Source organism: Phaseolus vulgaris, chromosome 4 (genome assembly GCF_000499845.2).
Source record: "Phaseolus vulgaris cultivar G19833 chromosome 4, P. vulgaris v2.0, whole genome shotgun sequence".
Lineage (NCBI taxonomy): Eukaryota > Viridiplantae > Streptophyta > Magnoliopsida > Fabales > Fabaceae > Phaseolus > Phaseolus vulgaris.
In genome coordinates, this window is record NC_023756.2 from 10,287,478 (window position 1) to 10,307,060 (window position 19,583).

The 19,583-nt window shown below is 36.4% G+C and overlaps 1 protein-coding gene across 1 annotated transcript; it reads left to right on the plus strand.

The window, feature by feature from the left end:
• Positions 1-16,963: 16,963 nt before the first annotated feature.
• Positions 16,964-19,375, plus strand: LOC137837234 (cytochrome P450 81E8-like). The gene is made up of 3 exons (XM_068646172.1): positions 16,964-17,652; positions 18,099-18,465; positions 18,613-19,375. The coding sequence occupies exons 1-3, from the start codon at positions 17,138-17,140 to the stop codon at positions 19,216-19,218; spliced, it is 1,488 nt and encodes a 495-aa protein (XP_068502273.1). The 5' UTR covers positions 16,964-17,137; the 3' UTR covers positions 19,219-19,375.
• The last annotated feature ends 208 nt before the right edge of the window (positions 19,376-19,583 follow it).

Consider the following 19,583-nt stretch of genomic DNA (forward strand, 5'->3'; position numbering starts at 1 on the left):
TATTTGTGAATTGTGTTAAAGCTTCATTCTTAATCAATCTTTGCGAAAATCTTTGATAAACAATTCACCCCCTCTTGTTTAAGACATTAATTCTTACATGATCAACAGGTGGAGCCCCCTTCGTCAGAAAGTGCTAGCATCTCGGTTTAACCATACCAAGCAAACTCGCTTCAACTCGGAGCCCACTTCCAAGTCCGACAAAGGCTAGGAGCCGAGATCATTTGGCGCCCACCGTGGGGCACGGTAAAATTTGACCCCACCCGCTTTATAACTGAGTAATTTTACGTGATGAGAAGTACTAGAAAAGGAACACAAGGATCCGGAGGAGGCGAGGCCCTAGCCTTACAACAAATTATGGAGACCATGATAGCTTTCCAATAGGCACATGAGGAATACCAACGTGAGCAGGTGCAAATTCGGAAAGAGGCTATGGCCGAACAGGAGTGGCTACAAGCCGAAGCTCGGACTGACCAGGAGCGCCTTCGTGAGGAAACACAACTGAACCAGGCACGCCTTATGGCAGAGATTGAAGCCTCTCGAAGAACTATGGAAGAACATGCACATGCCAACGAGGAACTGCGGAGGAACATGAACCATCATGGTCGACTCCTACCCGAGAGCGCTCCCTAGATTTGTCATCGAGAGATGACCCCAAGCCATTCTCTCAGCAAATCATGGAAGAGCCTGTGCCGCCCCATTATATGACACCCAAGATCATTTTTTTTCTCTGGAGTAGAGGACCCTGAGAGTCATTTCAAGGCGTTCAAAGGCTCAAATGATCATCTCTGGGGGTCGGATGCAATCCTATGTAAGATGTTCATGGGTACATTCACAGGAACAACTCTGCAATGGTTTAGTGGAATCTCGGATGGTCACATCACCTCTTTCCCCCAGTTCTCTAAAATGTTTAAGGAGCAGTTCTCGGCTAATAAGGTCAACCCCCCACAATTGTATGATCTTTTCAATGTCAAATAGAGGGAAAAGGGAATCACTTAAAGAATACTTGAATAGATTTTGTGCACTCTCAGTAAGACTTCAAACTCAGGATGAAGAGATGGTGGTAGCTGCTTTCGCACAAGGGATGACAACAAGCCCATTCATTTCATTAATCAGGAATCCAGTGGAAATGTTATCTAAGGTGCGTGAACGAGCTACAGCCCATACCGAGGCTAAAAAAGCCGTGCTCAGGAAAAATGGCAGCTCACGTTCGAAACAGCCCAGGCCCAAGGAAAACAGCCGATATCGTTCTGCCAAGTGCAATGAAGCATCCACCGAGAAGAGAACAAATCCAAGGTATGTCTCGTATGTTGTCAAAAATAACGAGCCTAAGACAAAGTCCAGGGAGGAGACGACGATCAGGCTTAAATTTTGAGTACCCTGTAAAGCACTCAGAGGCATGGCAGGGTAACGAATAGATTAAAATTCCCACAAAAGACCGATCGATTCTTGGGATCGCGAAGAGATACTTGGTGCAACCTTCAAAGGGCATATGGGCACGACATTGAACGATACATCGCTCTAAGTTACCAACTAGCTAATTTAGTCAAAGATGGTTTCTTGAAGGAATATCTCGAAGTCGGCCAGGAGGAATCAAAAGGGGAAGCTACATCCCTGACACAAACACATGAAACTCTGATTCATGAGGACTTGAACACCATCGTAGGAGGATTCTTTGGAGGTAGAAACTTAGCCTCTAAATGCAAACGATATACCCAAACAGTGATGTCCCTAGATACAAGGAAGCTTGATCATCCCACATAGCCTTCCCTTTGTTTCACAAGTGCCGACCTGGAAGATGTCTTTCCCCATGAGAATGATCCAGTAGTAATATTCGTTATCATGGTAGGATGAAAGGTGCACAAAATCCTGAATGATCAAGGAAGCTCGACCAACATGATGCTTTGGGGAATGTTTACAAATTTGCAAATATCCCCTGACCAGTTAAGGCCTTATGATGGTTGCTTAGTCGGTTTCGTAGGCGACCAAGTGGAACTATGAGGATATGTCGAGCTAAGGATGACCTTCTCTGATGAAGGTGCAACCAGAACGATTATTGTCAAGTACATCATCGTCAATGCATCTTCCGCGTACAACCTACTTTTGGGGAAACCTTCCTTGAATAGGTTGGGTGCAACGACCTCAATCACTCACATGAAGATGAAGTTGCCCTCGTCTGAAGGAGGGATAATCATGATAAAAGCCGATCAGAAGATGGCACGAAAGTGTTACGAGAGTAGTTTGAAAAAACGTAGGGGTACCTACACGATTACTGTCCAACCAGAAGAGCTAGAATGAATAGTTGAGGTTGACATCAATGACGAGAGGCAACCTGGGCCCGCTGAAAAAGTTCAAGAGCAATAAATAAATGGAAGAAAATTCAAGCTCAACGCCTCACTTTGTAAGGAGCTAAAGATAAGATAACCGACGTCATCTCGGGGAATATGAGCGCTTTTGCATGGTCATCCGCGGATATGCCTAGAATAGATCCAGATTTCTTGTGCCACCGGCTAACGATGGATGAAAAGGTTAAACTCGTGGTTCAAAGACGAAGAAAATTCAATGAAGAAAAACGTCTCGCCATCCGAGAAGAAACTCGGAAACTCCTAGTTTCTGGCCACGTAAGGGAAATCCAATACCCTGAGTGGTTGGCAAATGTTGTAATGGTGAAAAAGGTGAATGGGAAGTGAAGGATGTGTGTTGACTTCTCTGATTTGAACAAGGCTTGTGCCAAGGAATCCTATCCTTTACCAAGCATAGACTCCTTGGTTGACAATATCTCAGGATGTCACTTGTTGAACCTTTATATGCATTTTTAGGGTACAACCAGATCCGAATGCACCCTAAAGAAGAGAGTAAGACGACTTGAATGGTCGCCAGTGTTGAACAAAGCTTTGATGAGTCCAAATCTTAAAGAATTGTGTGGAGTTCTGCTACTGCTTGTTTAGTTGGGTATTTCGTAGTGTTTCAATTTGTAATCCACTTCAAGAATTGATCCAAGGTCATTTGATCTTGAAACCTTTTAAAAAAGATATGTTTTCAAAGAGAAGTGGAAAAACAACCAGTTGTTTTATCATTTCAACCTATTGTTTTACACTTAGAATTTTTTTAAAGAGTTGAAACAATTTGACTTTGGTTGACTTTGCTGTCAAACCAATTCAATCGGTTGTTTCGATAAATCAACCAATTGGTTTTTGATATTTCTTAACAGATTTTTGTTAAGTCTGTTAAATCTGTTTTGCCAGGGTTTCAAACTACTTTTGCTTTTGTTTTTAACAAGTTTAATAGCTACTTGGAGTCTATAAAAAGGGTTTTAAACTCCTAGTTGAAAGTAATTTGACAAGAGACTCAAATTGCATTTTTAAATTAGTTTTCCAATATTGCCTATGGCTTTGGACTTTTCTTCAAGAGGAATATGACTGTTGTGATTCTTTTTCAATTTTGTGAATTGATCTAGGTGTACTATTTCCTATTCTTTTAATCATTGTATTTCTATAAAGAACTATGATTCACAGAGTCAGAGGGTGTTCTGATCTGTGGTGTGTTGTATTGCCAAAGGATGTGTGTGTTCATGAGGGGTTCAAGATCACTTCTTTGGTGCGTGTGTGGTTGTAATCTATGGTTGATTACATAGTGGAATATCAGTGGTTTCTAGGGACTGGATGTAGCTCTTGGTGTAAGAGTGAACCAGTATAAATTTGGTTGTGTGATTCTCTCTTTCCCTAATCTCTATTATATCTGTTTTAAAGTTGGTTTTATAAACTGCTGATAAAAACAACTGGTTGAATCGCAAAAACAACCGGTTGATTTTCTGGAAATCAACTAAAACAGTTTTTCAACTTGAGCATTTTCATTCCTTTGTCTTTGACTCTTCATTGACTTTCTCCATACCTTCAAAGTTTGCAAAAAACGTCTCAAAAAAATTCACCCCGTCTTATTTTAGGCCTACAATTCTAACAATTGGCATCAAAAGCTAAGTTCTGGAAATTTACTCAAGTCTTTCAATCCTAAAATTTGTTTTCATGGATAAAAAACTACCCTTTGGGGAGGGTGCATCAATTAACATACCACCTTTGTTTTGTGATTGAATTACTAGTTTTGGAAGGTTATAATGAAAATCTTTGTGGAATCTTAGATAAATGGATTTGGGATGGTATTGAAAATTGTCCTTTCATTCCAATTATTGAAAAAGATAATGTTTCTGTTGAAAAACCTTGGTCCCAATGGACTGAGTCTGAAAGTATAAAGGCTAAATTTGATTGGATTGCCAAGAACATTATAACATCTGCTCTTAACTTTGATGAATTTTTCAGGGTATCACTGTGTGCCTTAGCAAAGGAAATGTGGGACATTCTTGAAGTCACACATGAGGGAACAAATTATGTGAAGAGAGCAAGGAAGCACACTCTCATACAAGAGTATGAAATGTTCAGAATGCTGAAAGGGGAAACCCTTGCTGAAATTTAGAAGAGGTTCACTCACATTGTTGTCCAAGAAATTTAGTAAATTCCTAAAGAAGAAGAACAACAAAAGTCACTCATCAAACAAGTATAACACCAAGAAACTTAATGATTTTAACATTAACAAGTATACTTGATTTTGGTGTGGTGAAAAGGGGCATATAAAGGTTGATTATCCCAACAAAGACAAAAAAAATAATGAATCAAGCAGGGATTTGAAAAGAAAGGAAAATCAAAGAAAGTCTACATTGCTTGGGATGATAATAATGCTTCTTCTTCAAACTCTTCATCAAGTGAAGATGAGAAGGAAAATTTGTGTCTTATGGCTAAAGGAGAATCCGAATCTAGCAGTGTAAGTTCAAGCGCTTCTATAAATTTTGAAAACTATAGCCCGCTTCTTGAGGCTTTTTAAAGAAACTCATGAAGAAGCTAATAGATTGGCTCTTTTGAACAACCGTTTGAAAGACTTTAATAATTGGCTGGAAAACAGGGTCAAAACATTAGAAGAAGAGCTTCTTAATTCTAAAAATGATTTTGAAAATCTAGAGTTGATCTACAAGAATTCTTCTTGTGAATGTGACTCAAGATTTTGTGAAAATTGTGAATCTCTTGAAAAGAAGGTTAACTATCTTGTTAAAACTGTGGATAAGCTTTCCAAGGGCAAATCTAACTTTGAAAACATTTTTTCTTCTCAACAATGTGTCTTTGGTAAAGCTAGATTGGATTTTAATCATCATAGCAAGCATAAATCAGTTTCAAAAACCTTTTTTTCTACTTTTTTGAAAAACAACCGATTGAAAAGTCGAAACAACCGGTTGTTACATGCTTTTACTGTATGAAAAGAGGCCACTCTGTTCGGTACTGCAAAATTCAAAAAACTTCTCTTCCCAAAGGTATTTTAAAGTGGGTTCCTAAGAATTCTAAGGTTCCTAATGTTCCTACTAATACCCATGGACCCAAATTTAATTGGGGACCAAATTTTGCTACTTGATCTTGTTTTTTGCAGGTTTCTTTGACACCAAACTAGAACTTATGATACCTGGATTGTGGCTGTTCTAAAGCACATAACAAAGGATAAATGCAAGTTTGTAAAATTTATTCCTTAAGCAAGAAAATCATGAGAAATATGGGAACAACAAGAAAGGTACTCTTGAAAATCAAGAAAAGTTTGGGTTGAAGAAGAAGTGTTCTGGTGAACTCATCAAAGTGATTTTTATTATTATGGTTCTGAAGCATACACCTTATTCAGATTCTTGACAGGTAAAAAATTCATGACTTATGTGAAGTAAGTTGTTTATGTTCATCATATGCTTTTGGCCTCATATGAGCAAATGAATTTCTAAACATGTTTCTCTTGGTTAAACTTGTTGAGGTTTTCTTTGTGCAAATGTATGAATGTATTTCATTATGCATTTCCCATCACTTTGAAAGATTATTTTATTTGAAAAACATTTTATTGTTGTCACAAAAACAACTGATTATTTTCACGAAACAACCGATTGTTTTCCCTCTGACACATCTGAATAAAGCTGTTATGATTCTTATGCATGGTTACAACTATTTGTTTTTTTCCAAACCCATTGTGTGTCAAGTATGCATTTATTAGGCCTTTGAATAAGATAATCAAGGGATATATTCTTTGTTTTCTTGGAAATTAAAAGCTTTTTATGTATGGCAATCACATTAGTGGTCATGAGGTTGATGAATTTTTGTAAATGTGATTACATTTGGAGTCGTCATCTTGCTTGGGTTTATTATGTTGGTTGCTTGCGGGACATTGAGTTGTGAGTTGGAAAAGTTGCCCGAGGATAAGTGGTTTTGTTACAGTTACTGCAATTGAATATATGTGGCTCTACAAAATTCAGTTTCTGCTTGAGCAAATATTATACCAGCTTCCTAGTCAAAACTATATTTTGTTGATGGTTCAAAAGATTTGGGTGTACTTGGTTGGGGATGTGCTAAAAGTGCAAAACGATAATATGCTGTGTGGAAAATATGAACTTAGATGGTAAGACCAACTTGAAGATGAACTTTTTTGAAGTGCTTTGTTGCTGGTACTGCATATGGTGTGTGCTCTAGTGAGGTTGAACTTGTTGCAGCAAAGCAGATGGCTTTTGATATTGGGGACCAAGATGTAAGGTTTTACAGAAGAGTGTCCTATTGACCACCTAACACGGGGAAGATCATGCTTTCCAAAGCTATTGTCTGGATCAGTTTTTATTAATGTTTGGATATCAAACTTGATGACCAAGTGGTTTGGAGATGCCCAAACTTGTATCTGCCATATTTAGCCTAGGTCATAAACTGCTGCCTGCCATCATATTCATTGATGAAGTTAAACAACATTTTGGAACTTGATGAAACAATACTTTGACGTCTTCTTCAAGCATTTCAAATTGATATTCCAGATCAAAGGAAAAGGGTCGAGATATTGACTGTTATCTTGAAAGAGAATTGCTGAATGAAGAAAAGAAAGGGGAGAAATTGTGGGCTCTATGGTGCGTTAATTCCACTGGTGCCATAACTTTGATACACTATAGATTTCTGCTGCAATTCTGATATGGTATCACAAATTTGTTGCTGCAATGGTGCTGCCACACACATTGGTTTTCTGGTTTTCTTCTTAAGAAATGAGTTTCTTCCCTTATGTTTTTATCCCTTTTCTTACTCTATTTGTGAAGCCAAATAGGCGGAGAATAATCTGGTTTTCAGTTTTGTACTATTGCAGTTTATGTGGTTTGTATGCTGGTTTATAACTGTTTTAAATTTGGTTTAAAGCTGCTGCAGAAACTCTGATTGTGCATCTTACTTATACTGGTTTTTCACACTGATTTTGTTGAATTTCTTTGTTAAAATCACATGGTAAAAACTAGTTCTGTGAATTGATCCATGTGTATTCTTTCCTATTCTTTTAATCTTTGTATTTCTATAAAGAACTGTGATTCACAGAGTCAGGGGGTATTTTGATCTGTGGTGTGTTGTATTGTCAAAGGAAGTGTGTGTTCTTGAGCAGTTCAAGATCACTTATTTGTTGTGTGTGTGGTTGTAATATGTGGTTGATTACATAGTGGAATAACAAGTGGTTTCTGGGGACTGGATGTAGCTCTTGGTGTAAGAGTGAACCAATATAGATTTGGTTGTGGGATTCTCTCTTTCCCTAATCTCTATTATATTTGTTCTAAAGTTGTTTTTATAAACTTCTAATAAAAACAACCAGTTGACTAGCATGTTACCGACCTAGAGGAACTATTCGCCACTATAACAAGGTACAATCTAAAGCTTAATCCTGATAAATGCTTTTTCGGAGTAGAAGTAGGGAAATTTCTTTGTTTCCTGGTAACCGAAAGAGGTATAGAGGCAAACCCCGATAAATGTGTAGCGATTATAGAAATGAGAAGTCTGGCTAATGTGAAGGAAGTGCAACAACTAACTAGATGCATAGCCGCCTTGACTCGTTTCTTATCAGCCAGTGGAGATAAAGGGTATCCTTATTTCCAATGTCTTAAGAAAAATAACCGTTTTGCATGGAATGATGAATGCGAAAAAACTTTCGCCAAGTTAAAGGAATACTTGACTAGTCCCCCAATTCTCGGTAAACTGACTTTGGGAATCCCTATTCGTCTATAGTTTTCAATAACATATCGGGATATCAACTCGGTCATTTTGCAAGAGCAGGAGAAGATCCAGAAGCCAGTTTATTTCGTAAGCAAGGTTCTACAAGGACTAGAGGTTCGGTATCAAGCTATTGAAAAAGATGATCTAGTTGTGGTGTTCACAGCTCGAAGACTTTGTCCTTACTTTCAAAGCTTCACTGTGATTGTAATGACCAATCTGCCCATCCGTAAGGTTTTGCAAAAGTCTGACAATGCAGGTCAGATGGTGCGTTGGGCGGTTGAGTTGTCTGAGTTTGACATACAGTACGAACCGCGAGGACTCCCTGCCTGACCCTAATGATTTCCAATGGGTCCTTTCAATTGATAAGTCCTCCAACCTACAAGGGAGAGGAGCTGGAGTCATTCTAGAAGGACCAAATGGGCTCTTAATCGAACAAGCCCTTAAGTTTACATTCAAGGCAAGCAACAACCAAGCTAAGTACGAGGCCTTGATAACAGGAATGTTGTTGGCTAAGGAATTGGGAGCTCAATGCTTGTTGGTGAAAAGTGACTCATTGCTCGTAACCGAGCAAGTCACATGCGAGTATCAGGCCAAGGACCCGCAGCCTTGTACCTCAGGTATGTTAAGATCTTAAGATCGGTTTTTTCTGCATTCGATCTTGTTCATGTCCCCAGAGAACAAAACTGTCGAGCAGACCTGTTGTCTAAGTTGGCTAGCTCGGGAAAAGAAGGTCGGCAAAGGTCGGTAATTCAGGAGACCTTGAAATTTCCCAGGACAACCATAGAAGGGCAGTCAGAGGTTGACCAACTGGAGGTCTTACAGATCACCCAGAAAAGGGAGAAAGTATCGATCAATGATCCAAGAAACCCTGAAAGTCCCAAGAATAACCGTTCATGAGCTGCCCAAACATTAACCTTTTAAGGTCTTACAGATCAACACCATAGATACTTGGTTAACACCTTATAAGCGGTATATTGCCGATGGATTACTTCCCTTCGAGCCCGCAGAGGCCAAAATTGTCAAGAGAAACGTGGGTCAGTATACCTTGATAGATGGGAACCTATTTCCTTACGGTTATACTCACCCACTCCTCACCTATGTAAGTGGAGACCAATGCACCCAAATAATGTAAGAGCTTCACGAAGGTGTTTGTGGCAGCCACATTGGTAGACGAGCTCTCTCGTTGAAAATCGTCCGAGCATGGTACTATTGGCCGACAATGAAGGAAGATTGCGGGAAATATATCCAGCGATGTGAACAATGTCATAAGCACGTTGATTGGTGTCATGCACCGGCTGAAGAGTTGCAATCGATTTATAGATCATGACCTTTCCATACGTAGGGGATAGACATTTTGAGCCTTTTCCCTTTAGCGATACTCCAGATGAATTATCACATCGTCGCCATAGAATATTTTACTAAGTGGATTGAAGTTGAGTCGGTTGCACAAATAATTTCTCACAAAGTCAATATTTTGTATGGAAGCACATTGTGTGCCGCTCCAAAGCAGCTTCAAACCCAATGAGGTAGGTCTGTGCAACATCTTCTTTGAAGGAGTTGGTGGCCTTGGAAAAATCTTCTTCTTTGCGAGTTAATTCTCTCTTCAAGTCTTCAATCTCCTTTGAGAGTTTTCTCTTCTCGTCGGCCAAGACTAGTCCCGCTTGGGTCTTGTCGGTCAAAGCCACACCCAAATGGTTAACCTTGTCTCGGAGGCGTTCCACCTCTTGATGAAGTACCATGTTCTGCTTAAATCTTTGGTCCTTAGCTCTTTTCCGATCTTTTACCTTGAAATTGGCTAGGCAAGTCAGAGCAAATGCTTAGCCGAGGAGTCTCTCGACATTGTGACGGAGGTGGTCTTCGTCATGAGCCATTAGTCTAGCCTTATCCTCTCTAGGCAAAATCAACGAATCACCATGAGTTGGGATGTCGAAATTGGGGTCCCATAAGCTTTCCCTCTACGAGCTTTCGGCCTCGCACTCTTGGATGGTGATGACCTTCTGATTGGGGGCTTGGCCATTCGAGTGAGAATGTTCGGTAGGAGGGTCTCCCAATCTCTTCCTTTTAAAGACGAAACCTGAGGTGGTCTGCTCGTCTTGGTCAAATTGGACTTAAGCAACACCAGCTGAAACTTTCCTCTTTTGTTGTAAAGAATCCTTGTGCAAGCTTGCAGCTGCCCTCATTTTCCTGGTGAGCTCAGCCAGCTCAGTCTTGCTAATGTTGGAAAGCATGCTATCTTAAAAAACGAATAAATACTTAGAGGTTATGGATTAAGATTTCCATTCAAGATAAGAAAGGAGATGTACCGTTATAGGCTTTGAGAGCACTGGGGAGATATTCTTTAGTCAGTGTCGGAGTATCAAAAACGACTTTCAAATTCTCCAAAAATTCACAAATGCCTTGGTCCCTTGGGGGCATGATACAAACCAAGCCAACAAGGAGATGACCAAGGATGCACACTATGAGAAGTCATCCCAACAATCAAGTGAAGACCTCACCAAGGATCTAACTGACCTCATCAGAGGGAGAAATGGACACAAACCAGAGCATCTTATGTTCTTCCTACTGGTCTTCTTAAGAATAAATCAAGTTGTAAATAAATTGGGCTCACTTGAGGGGTCCAAATAGCAAGATAGGATAAAATAGGTGCATTTAGCATAAATATGAGTGTTCATAGTGAAATGGGCTTGATCTAAGCCCACTTTTTCAACACAAGACACCTAGACTTAGGGTTTTTGACCTAATTTCTAGAAGGAGAGCCTAAAGGTGCGGTTTTGACCTTAGTCAACCTCCTAGGCCGCCCCTCCCTTATTTCCCACCCTACCCTTACCTTTCTTGGCCATTAAGGCACCCATTCCTATAAATAGGGTGCCTTATTCCATGTATGGATCTTGGATTTTGAAGAGAAAAGTTACTCTGAACAAATTGTGTGAGAAGTGTGTGAGGTTTGAATCCTCCTGGCTAGATCTTATCTTGAGTGGTGTGAGACTCTCAAGTGGCGGCCCTTCAATCATCTTGGTGGCTACCACACCCCAAGTGGCGTGAATCCCTTTCACAACAGTGGCGTGAATCCCTCTCACAACAGTGGCGTGAATCCCTCTTACAACCACTCCATAAGTTACTGTTCTTCCACTCTTTTCAATTCATTTCCATTTCATACATGTCTTTGTTTTGCTTTTGCTAAATGCTTATGGTTCATCATTTGGTTCGGCCATGACCACCATTGATGTTTACCTCATTGCTATTTCCATTCTTCATTGCATTCCATCTACCACTTTGTATTGATTTTCATTTTTGCCTTTGAGAAGTGAACTTTCACACTTACTTAACCATTTGGTTAAGTTCGTGTCCAGTGGGAATCTTCTTTAGGTTTTCACCATAAATTGCTAAACTCCCAACTCTAAGTAAAGTGTCACCATAAAATGAAACCATCTAAAAATCAACTCACATCAGGGTAGGTCTTTTAGGCGTCGAGCACTCTGGAACTGGGGATTGGGTGTCCAATACAAAGGAAAGTCGTCCAGTAGGGATGGATCTCCTGCCGAGGCGTGGACTTTGATGAACGGTTTTAAATTTTTTTATAAGATGACTGGAATAGGGTAAGCTGGCCTCTCCCAGGGGCACGATTTAGAGAAACTCACAACTGACAACTAGAATGTTTGAAATAGAGGAAGACTTTCAAAGTCAACGAAATGCCGAGCTGGGAACAGAAAATGATGAAACCTTGGATGAACGCCCAACTATTCGGATGTAGCTGGGTGAGTGCCACGTTCAGCTTGGTTAATAGATCTTTTTTCGAAGGGAAGGCGAAGTACGACTTTGGTGAAGAATGTGGCCTAGAAGAAGTAAAATGGAGCATCAGGGTCCAACTAATCGTCACTACATATAGGCTCCTCTTCCCTACACTCTACTACTTTTACTAAACTTTCATGCTTTTTGCTTAGACAACCCCCCAATTCCCTAAGCTTTCTAATTTTCAAACGGGTGGTATAAACGGAGGTCTCTTTAAGAAGTTCCATTTTAGCCCAGGGATACGCAAAACTATAATCCATCCTTGAAGACAACTAAATACGAAACACAGTTCAAGGCGAGGAATATGTTGAATGAATCAGATCAATGTAAGCTAAGATACATTCTTCAAGATACAATAAATAAAATAAACGATAATTGCCCAACGGAGTCGAGTGGATAGAGTCAATACCTGGTTTTCCGGTGAGAGACGGTGGTGTGTGGTGGCGCGAAGAAGAAAGAGAAGTTTTTGAAAGGTAGAAAAGCTTGAGCACAACGATGGTTCTGGAGAGAAAGAGAAGGATATATTTGAAAGAGGAAAGGTGAAACGGTAGGATTTTCCCAATGTCGATGCGTGCGCCACGTGTACGCTCCACATTTAGTAAGGTGAAATGTATTTTCATGAGATGCTTCGGTAACCATGCCCAGTTACCCTCTGTGAGAAATATCATGTCAGCCGCCGGTTGCTGGCGGCGCTGCGGGCGAAGGGCGAACGAGACAGGTGATGGTGTTGGCGCGCGGTGCGGTCGTTGGCGGCACAAAGGAGCGGTGCGATCACGGGGAGCAATGGTGCAGTGGCTCTGTCAAAAAAGGAAGCAGCGTAGTGGCTCTGTCGCAAGGTGCAGCAGCGCGATGGGTGAGTGCTTTACGGTGGTGCAACAAAGAGGCAGTGAAGAGAAGAAAAAGAAATGAGAGGGTGAATGAAGGAGTGAATAAGACTGAAGGCGCGGAAGAATGAAGGAGTAAAGCAAATAGTGAAGGTGCAAACGAGAATGAAGGCAAGATTAAAAAACCGACCAATTAAGAAACTCCCAGCCACTTTTATAACAACGATTCATGCTAAAACCGTCGTTAAAAACCTCAGTCACACTTATAACAACGATTCATGCTAGAACCGTCGTTATTTTGACTTGCAAACACAAAATAATTACAAGTTTGCTACCACACTTTTTTTAACGATGATTATATAAAAATCGTCTTTATATAGGATTGTTATATTGATATTTTGTACTAGTAATTATTCACATATGTAAGTTATAAATAAATTACCTACGAATATATGTTTATAGATAAATTTTGTATGGATCATGAATAATATTAATAATAGTAATAATAATATAATAATAATAATATTAATACTATTAATATCTATAACATTAATAAATGAAATTCTTATATTTGTTTTACTGTTTGAATAAGTGTTTTTTAAACTAGGACGGCTATATGTATAAAACAAATTACCTTCAAAATGAGAAAAATTGTCTAAAAAATAAGAAAAATTATTTATAATTGGAATATTTTATCTTTTAATAAATTAAAAATAATTTTTTATTGTTTTAATTAAATAACTTTTATTTTTAATAATAATGACTATACAACTTTTTTAATACTACTTATACAAAATTATATACATTTAAATTATATTGTTTTTAATTAATTATTCATTAAAAATAATAAAAATACATATTTTTTAATCTAATAAAAACTCAAAACACGTGTGGGACAACGCCTCACATATGTGTTTTGTTAGTTAATAATAATATTAATATTATTAATATCAATAATAGTATTCATAATATATAAATAATAATATTAATAATATAAATAATAATATTAAAATATTAATAATAATATGAATAATAATAATAATATTAATAATTATATGAATAATAATATTAATAATTATATGAATAATAATATTAATATAATTATTATCATTAGTTATAATAATAATATTAGTTGTAGTGTTAATAATATTGATATTGTTAACAATATATAATAATACTAATATTACTAATCTGAATAATAATAGTACCCGAAAATAAAGGTGCACGTTCTTGTTGTTGAATTTACATGGATATAAATTTGCAGATAATTTACTTTTTTTATGGGCAATAAAAAATAAATAGGGGAACCACTTCAGGCGTGGTTCAACCCTTATACATAAAGAGCAAAACACCTTATCATACTCCTACCATGAAACACCTACCTGATTATCTAAGGAACAACCAAACTAATCACAGAAAAACATTAAACAACCATCCTCATACAATTCACTGGGTTCAAAACCCAATTAGAGTACTTGAAGGAAGCACAACGGGACTTTGCGTAAATCCACGACCAAACCTTTACCTGTACCAAAGCGAATACTTCGAGCGCATCTACCACCCCCTATCGAAGGACACGCAGTTCCTATGATTCCAAATACCACTCACAACTCCAACCCAAATTGCACCCCAAACATCATTAACCGAATCTGAAGCTTGACTTAACCTGAACTGTAAAAAAGTTTGCCAAAGGATCCTTATGAATAACGAACGACACGCCTAGCCACTTAAAACAAAGACACCAGACACGCCAAGCAAAGTCGTAGACGGAAAACAGATGACTCGACGACTCTTCCACCATCCCACACAGACAACACAAGGGATTCTCAATCAGCACCCCGCATCTTTCCAGATTTACCCTAGTAGAAACCTTATTCTCTATCACCCTCCAAGCTGTGAACAAAGAAGAAAGCAAGGCTTTGCACCTCCACAACTTACTGTAAACTAGAGGGACCTCCTCAACTGTATCATTCCTAACTTGAACATAGGCTGAGTTAACCGTAATATAAATCTCTATCCGTAAATAATAATTCATATGTATATTGAATTTATCCACGATACTGACAAATAAAGATCCATAAATAATATTTGTATATAATGCTGAATTTACGTACAAACATATATCCTAAGTAATAATTTATGTACAATTTTCAAATTTATTATAGTGTAAGTTTACAAATGAGAGAGACCTCCTTATATATAAAAGGTGAGTTCATCTAAGAAGGAGAAGATACAATGAAACTGAGTTAACTTTGCTAATCACACTACAAGAAATATTGATGTTAATCTCTCAAAAAACCCACACAAAGACTAAAGGGAGACACTAAATGATAATTAGAGTGAGTATAGTGTTCCTTTTAGTCTTTTTGTGAGTTTTTTTTTTTGGAGACTAACATCAATACTCTTCTAAACATAATTAATACATAATAATTTCTTGAAATTAGGAACTCCTTAAATTAGGGAGTACACATTGATAGTTTCTTGATCTAGAACAATTTTGTTCTTATGCTTTAAATTATTTAAAGTAATTACTCCTATGTACTAATATTTCAAATAACATTACTTTTTCAATCTTATAATTTATATCTACATATCAATGTATAATTTTTTCCCAATTAGTCCCCTTATTGTAAAATATTTCAAACATATAATTTTACAGTTTACATTACATAATATTTCCTTGTACCAACTAAATTATTTTAAATCGCACAATTAAAAAACATAAAAATAGATAAAAACAACCTACTTCAATATTGAAAAAACTAAATTATATATTTACTTCTACAAAACTAAATTATTATTTTTTTAAAAATTTATATCGACATGAAATAATAAACTCCAATTTATTACATTTTTTTTATCGGCTCCAATTTATTACGTACATTCATACATTGTCCTCGATTGATTGAAATTCCTAGAATCAAGCATCATTTCAATGTCAACAATATAAAAGAAATACAGAGTATCAACTTCAATGACGAATGCTAACCAAAAACAAATGGTTCGAATGATGATTCAAGAAAATATAAAAAAACTATATTAAAAAATGTTTAAAAACGACTCCATTAATGCATACACCACTTGAAGCCAACGTGCAAAAGTGTGTTTGCTATTGTTAGCTAAAGAAATCTCACTACCGATTTCACTCATGCAAGCACTACATCGGGTCCACGTGAAGTAACATGTTTACTGCGATTTTTATGTTTTTCAGATCCCTTAAAATTGTATTTACGTGAAAACCCATTACCTGATCTATTTAGAAATTTGTTCTTTCTTCTTGTTTTTAAATTTTTTTTTTTTTAAATTACAATTAATTTATATTTAATATAATTTATAAAAGGTTAAATTATGTTTGGGTATCTGAAAAAGAGCAAAATTGTTAAAATGGATTAGTCATATATGTTTTGCCTCCCCCAGCTTTTAGGTCGTCAAAAATAAATCAGAACGCGAGCTTGTCCTTCATATTCAAGGAAGTTCAGATCGTTTTTCCAACAATGAGTGAATTGATAGAGTATAGATAAATTGAAAAATTGTTATTTACATGTTAATTATAGATTAAATATATTTTTTCATTACTATAAAATTATGGATTAAATATGTTTTTTCATTACTATAGGTAAAATTGATTACTTTCCTAGAGTTTAAACAATAGACTTTGTAGTAAGCGAACTATTGAAATGAGTCATTACCAATGTTTTTTTTAATAAGAAACGACTTTATCTGTGAACTGTAATATAATATTATAATATTTACGTCAACAATAAGTCATTTTAAAATATTTTAACATCATAGTTCGCATTGAAAATCAGTTTATCATAAAAAAAACTGGTAATAACTTATTTTAATAATTTTCTTACTACAAGTATCTAAGAGGTCTAAAGTTTGGACTAAAGACAAAAATCAATTTTGCTTAAAAATGTAGGAATGAAAGACGAAAAACTTATTTAACATATGTCTAAGATTTCAACTCTACATACACAAAAAAAAAAAAAAAAATTGCATTAAAGTACATTACTTATTTAACATATATCTAAGATTTGAACTATACACACGAAAAAAAAAATTTGCTTTAAAGTACATGGAAAAAAAAAACATAAATATCACATATATAAGATTTTAACCAGGAAAAAAACTAATTTTAAAAAATAAATAATAAAAAACATATTTAATGAGGTTGTTATTGAAACCTAATTTGAATTATAATACTACCTATTTGTAATTTTCTAAAACACGTTTAAAGTACTAGTAATAAATTAAGTTGTATTTAGTTTAATTACCATAAGCGTTTCGCGCATGTTTTTTAAAGAACTGGAAATAATTCAGGCCAGCTCACTTGTTTCACTTTCCGGCTTAGCGTACCAGATCCTGCCATTCTCATAATTTCTCGAGCCTTATAAATTGAGAAGTATGGGAGATCAGAATGAACAGCAATAGAAGAAGCAGAAGTTCAATATGGCTCTGTTGTATTTCAGTTTCATATTTGTGCTTTTTCTCTTTTCTCTTAAGCTCTTCTTCCCAACAAGAAAGTTCAGAAACCTTCCTCCAGGACCATTTTCTTACCCTATAGTAGGAAACCTCCTGCAACTCCAACAACCTTTCCACCGCACTTTCACTCAATTGTCTCAAAAATACGGCAAAGTCTTCTCTCTCTGGTTCGGTCCCCGTCTCGTTGTCGTTGCTTCTTCGCAATCCGTGGTGCAGGAATGCTTCACCAAAAACGACATCGTATTGGCCAACCGACCCCACTTTCTCCTTGGCAAGCACATCAGTTACAACAACAGCACCATCCTTCACTCCTGCTACGGCGAGCACTGGCGCCATCTCCGCCGTATCTTGTCCCTGGAGGTTGTCTCAACGAACCGTTTAAACGCTTCCTACGATATCCGAAGGGACGAGCTCATGAAGCTCATGCAGAAGCTCGCTCACGTCTCGCGCAATGACTTCTGTAAAGTCGATCTCAAAACCATGTGAGTTCTTATCAAGTCAAATAAGCTTTTTCTACATATATTGCATCACTCAATTTTAAACAAGCTTATACAGAAGTCAACAAAAAACAACCCATTTTAGGAAATTCAAATTAAATATTTTTTATTTCGAAACAAAGAGGTTAAAATTATATATTAAAAGTAATATAGGGCTAAACATGTGTTTTAGCATTTTTTTATATAGTTTTATTCCTATAGTATGTTCGGAAAATGTAAACTAGTATTCCTGTAATACTAATTAAGAAATAACTTAAATTTATTGATAAATTATATTGGTCAGTCACTGAGATTTCTTGAAACTACTTATATTTTCTGGTTTTTCAACAATTAGTTAGCAAAACAATTTCTTACATTTTATATATATATATATGGGGGGTTAGTCCTATTATATACATGACCTAATGTATAAATAACATCTCTAAATTAAGGTTTATGGAAACGTCGTTTAACACTATGATGATGATCGTGTCGGGAAAGAGATTTTACGGTGATGATTGTGATGTGAGTGATGTGGAGAAAGCAAAAGAATTCAGAGATATTCTTAGAGAGATGGTGGCATTAGCAGGAGTAAATAATCGTGGAGACTTCTTGTCTTTCATGAGGTGGTTTGATTTCGATAATTTGGAGAAGAGGCTGAAAAACATTGGTAAGAGAATCGATGCATTCTTACAATCACTCATTGACGAAAGTCGTATTGCAAATAAGAGTGACAATACTATGATAAATCAACTCCTACTTCAACAACGATCACAACCTCAACAATACACCGATCAAATCATCAAAGGACTTTGCATGGTAATTATTTCTATAAATATATCTTTTTATTTTTAAATGCATATCACTATTTCATTCTTGAAAAATAAAGATTATCATGATAAAGAAATTGAGAAGGATATTTTTCCTTATGAGATGTACTAATACTTTTTGTTTTGGATTTTACAGAGTATGCTTCTTGCAGGAACAGATACATCAGCCTTAACTTTAGAATGGGCAATGGCTAATTTATTAAATCATCCAGAAGTTATGAAGGAGGCAAAAAAGGAAATAGACAGTCATGTAGGTTCAGATCGTCTGGTAGATGAATCTGATATGTCAAAACTTAGTTATCTTCAAAACATTTTTCACGAGACAATTCGATTGCATCCTGCTGCTCCACTGTGGTCACCACATTTGGCTTCAGAAGATTGCAGCATAGGAGGATATAATCTCCCAAAAGGAACAATACTGTTAGTGAATGCTTGGGCTATTCATCATGATCCAGAATTGTGGAGTGAGCCAACACAATTTAAGCCTGAAAGGTTTGAGAAGGAAAGTGAGGCAAGTAGTTTACTTTCATTTGGATTAGGGAGGAGGGCTTGCCCTGGATCAAACTTGGCTCAACGTACAGTGGGTTTATCTTTGGCCTTATTGATTCAATGTTTTGAGTGGAAACGAATTGGTAAAGAACAAGTTGATATGTCTGAAGCAAAAGGCATCACTATATCAAGAAAAAATCCATTGGAAGTTATGTGTAAAGCCCGTCAATCACCACCAATCAGTGTTATTTAAAGAATAAAGATTTGAATGTGTACTGATTTCAGATGTGCTAGTGTTATTTAAGGAATAAAGATATTCTCATGTATGGAGAATAAACATGATTGTACTATGTTTTGTGTGTGATAAGTTAGATTTTGTAATAAATTTATATCATGTTTATACTGTTTAATATGATAATTCATTTGATAAAGCATATAAATATAATTTAAGATTTTAGTTATAATAGATATTATGATGATAAAAATAAGCTTTTTTGTAATTTAATTTTAATTATTTTCTATTATAGAATTATGATAGATAAAACATTAATAATTCAGATAGATATATATGTAATAATAATTATTGGATGAAAATTAATAGGCATATAAATGTAGTTA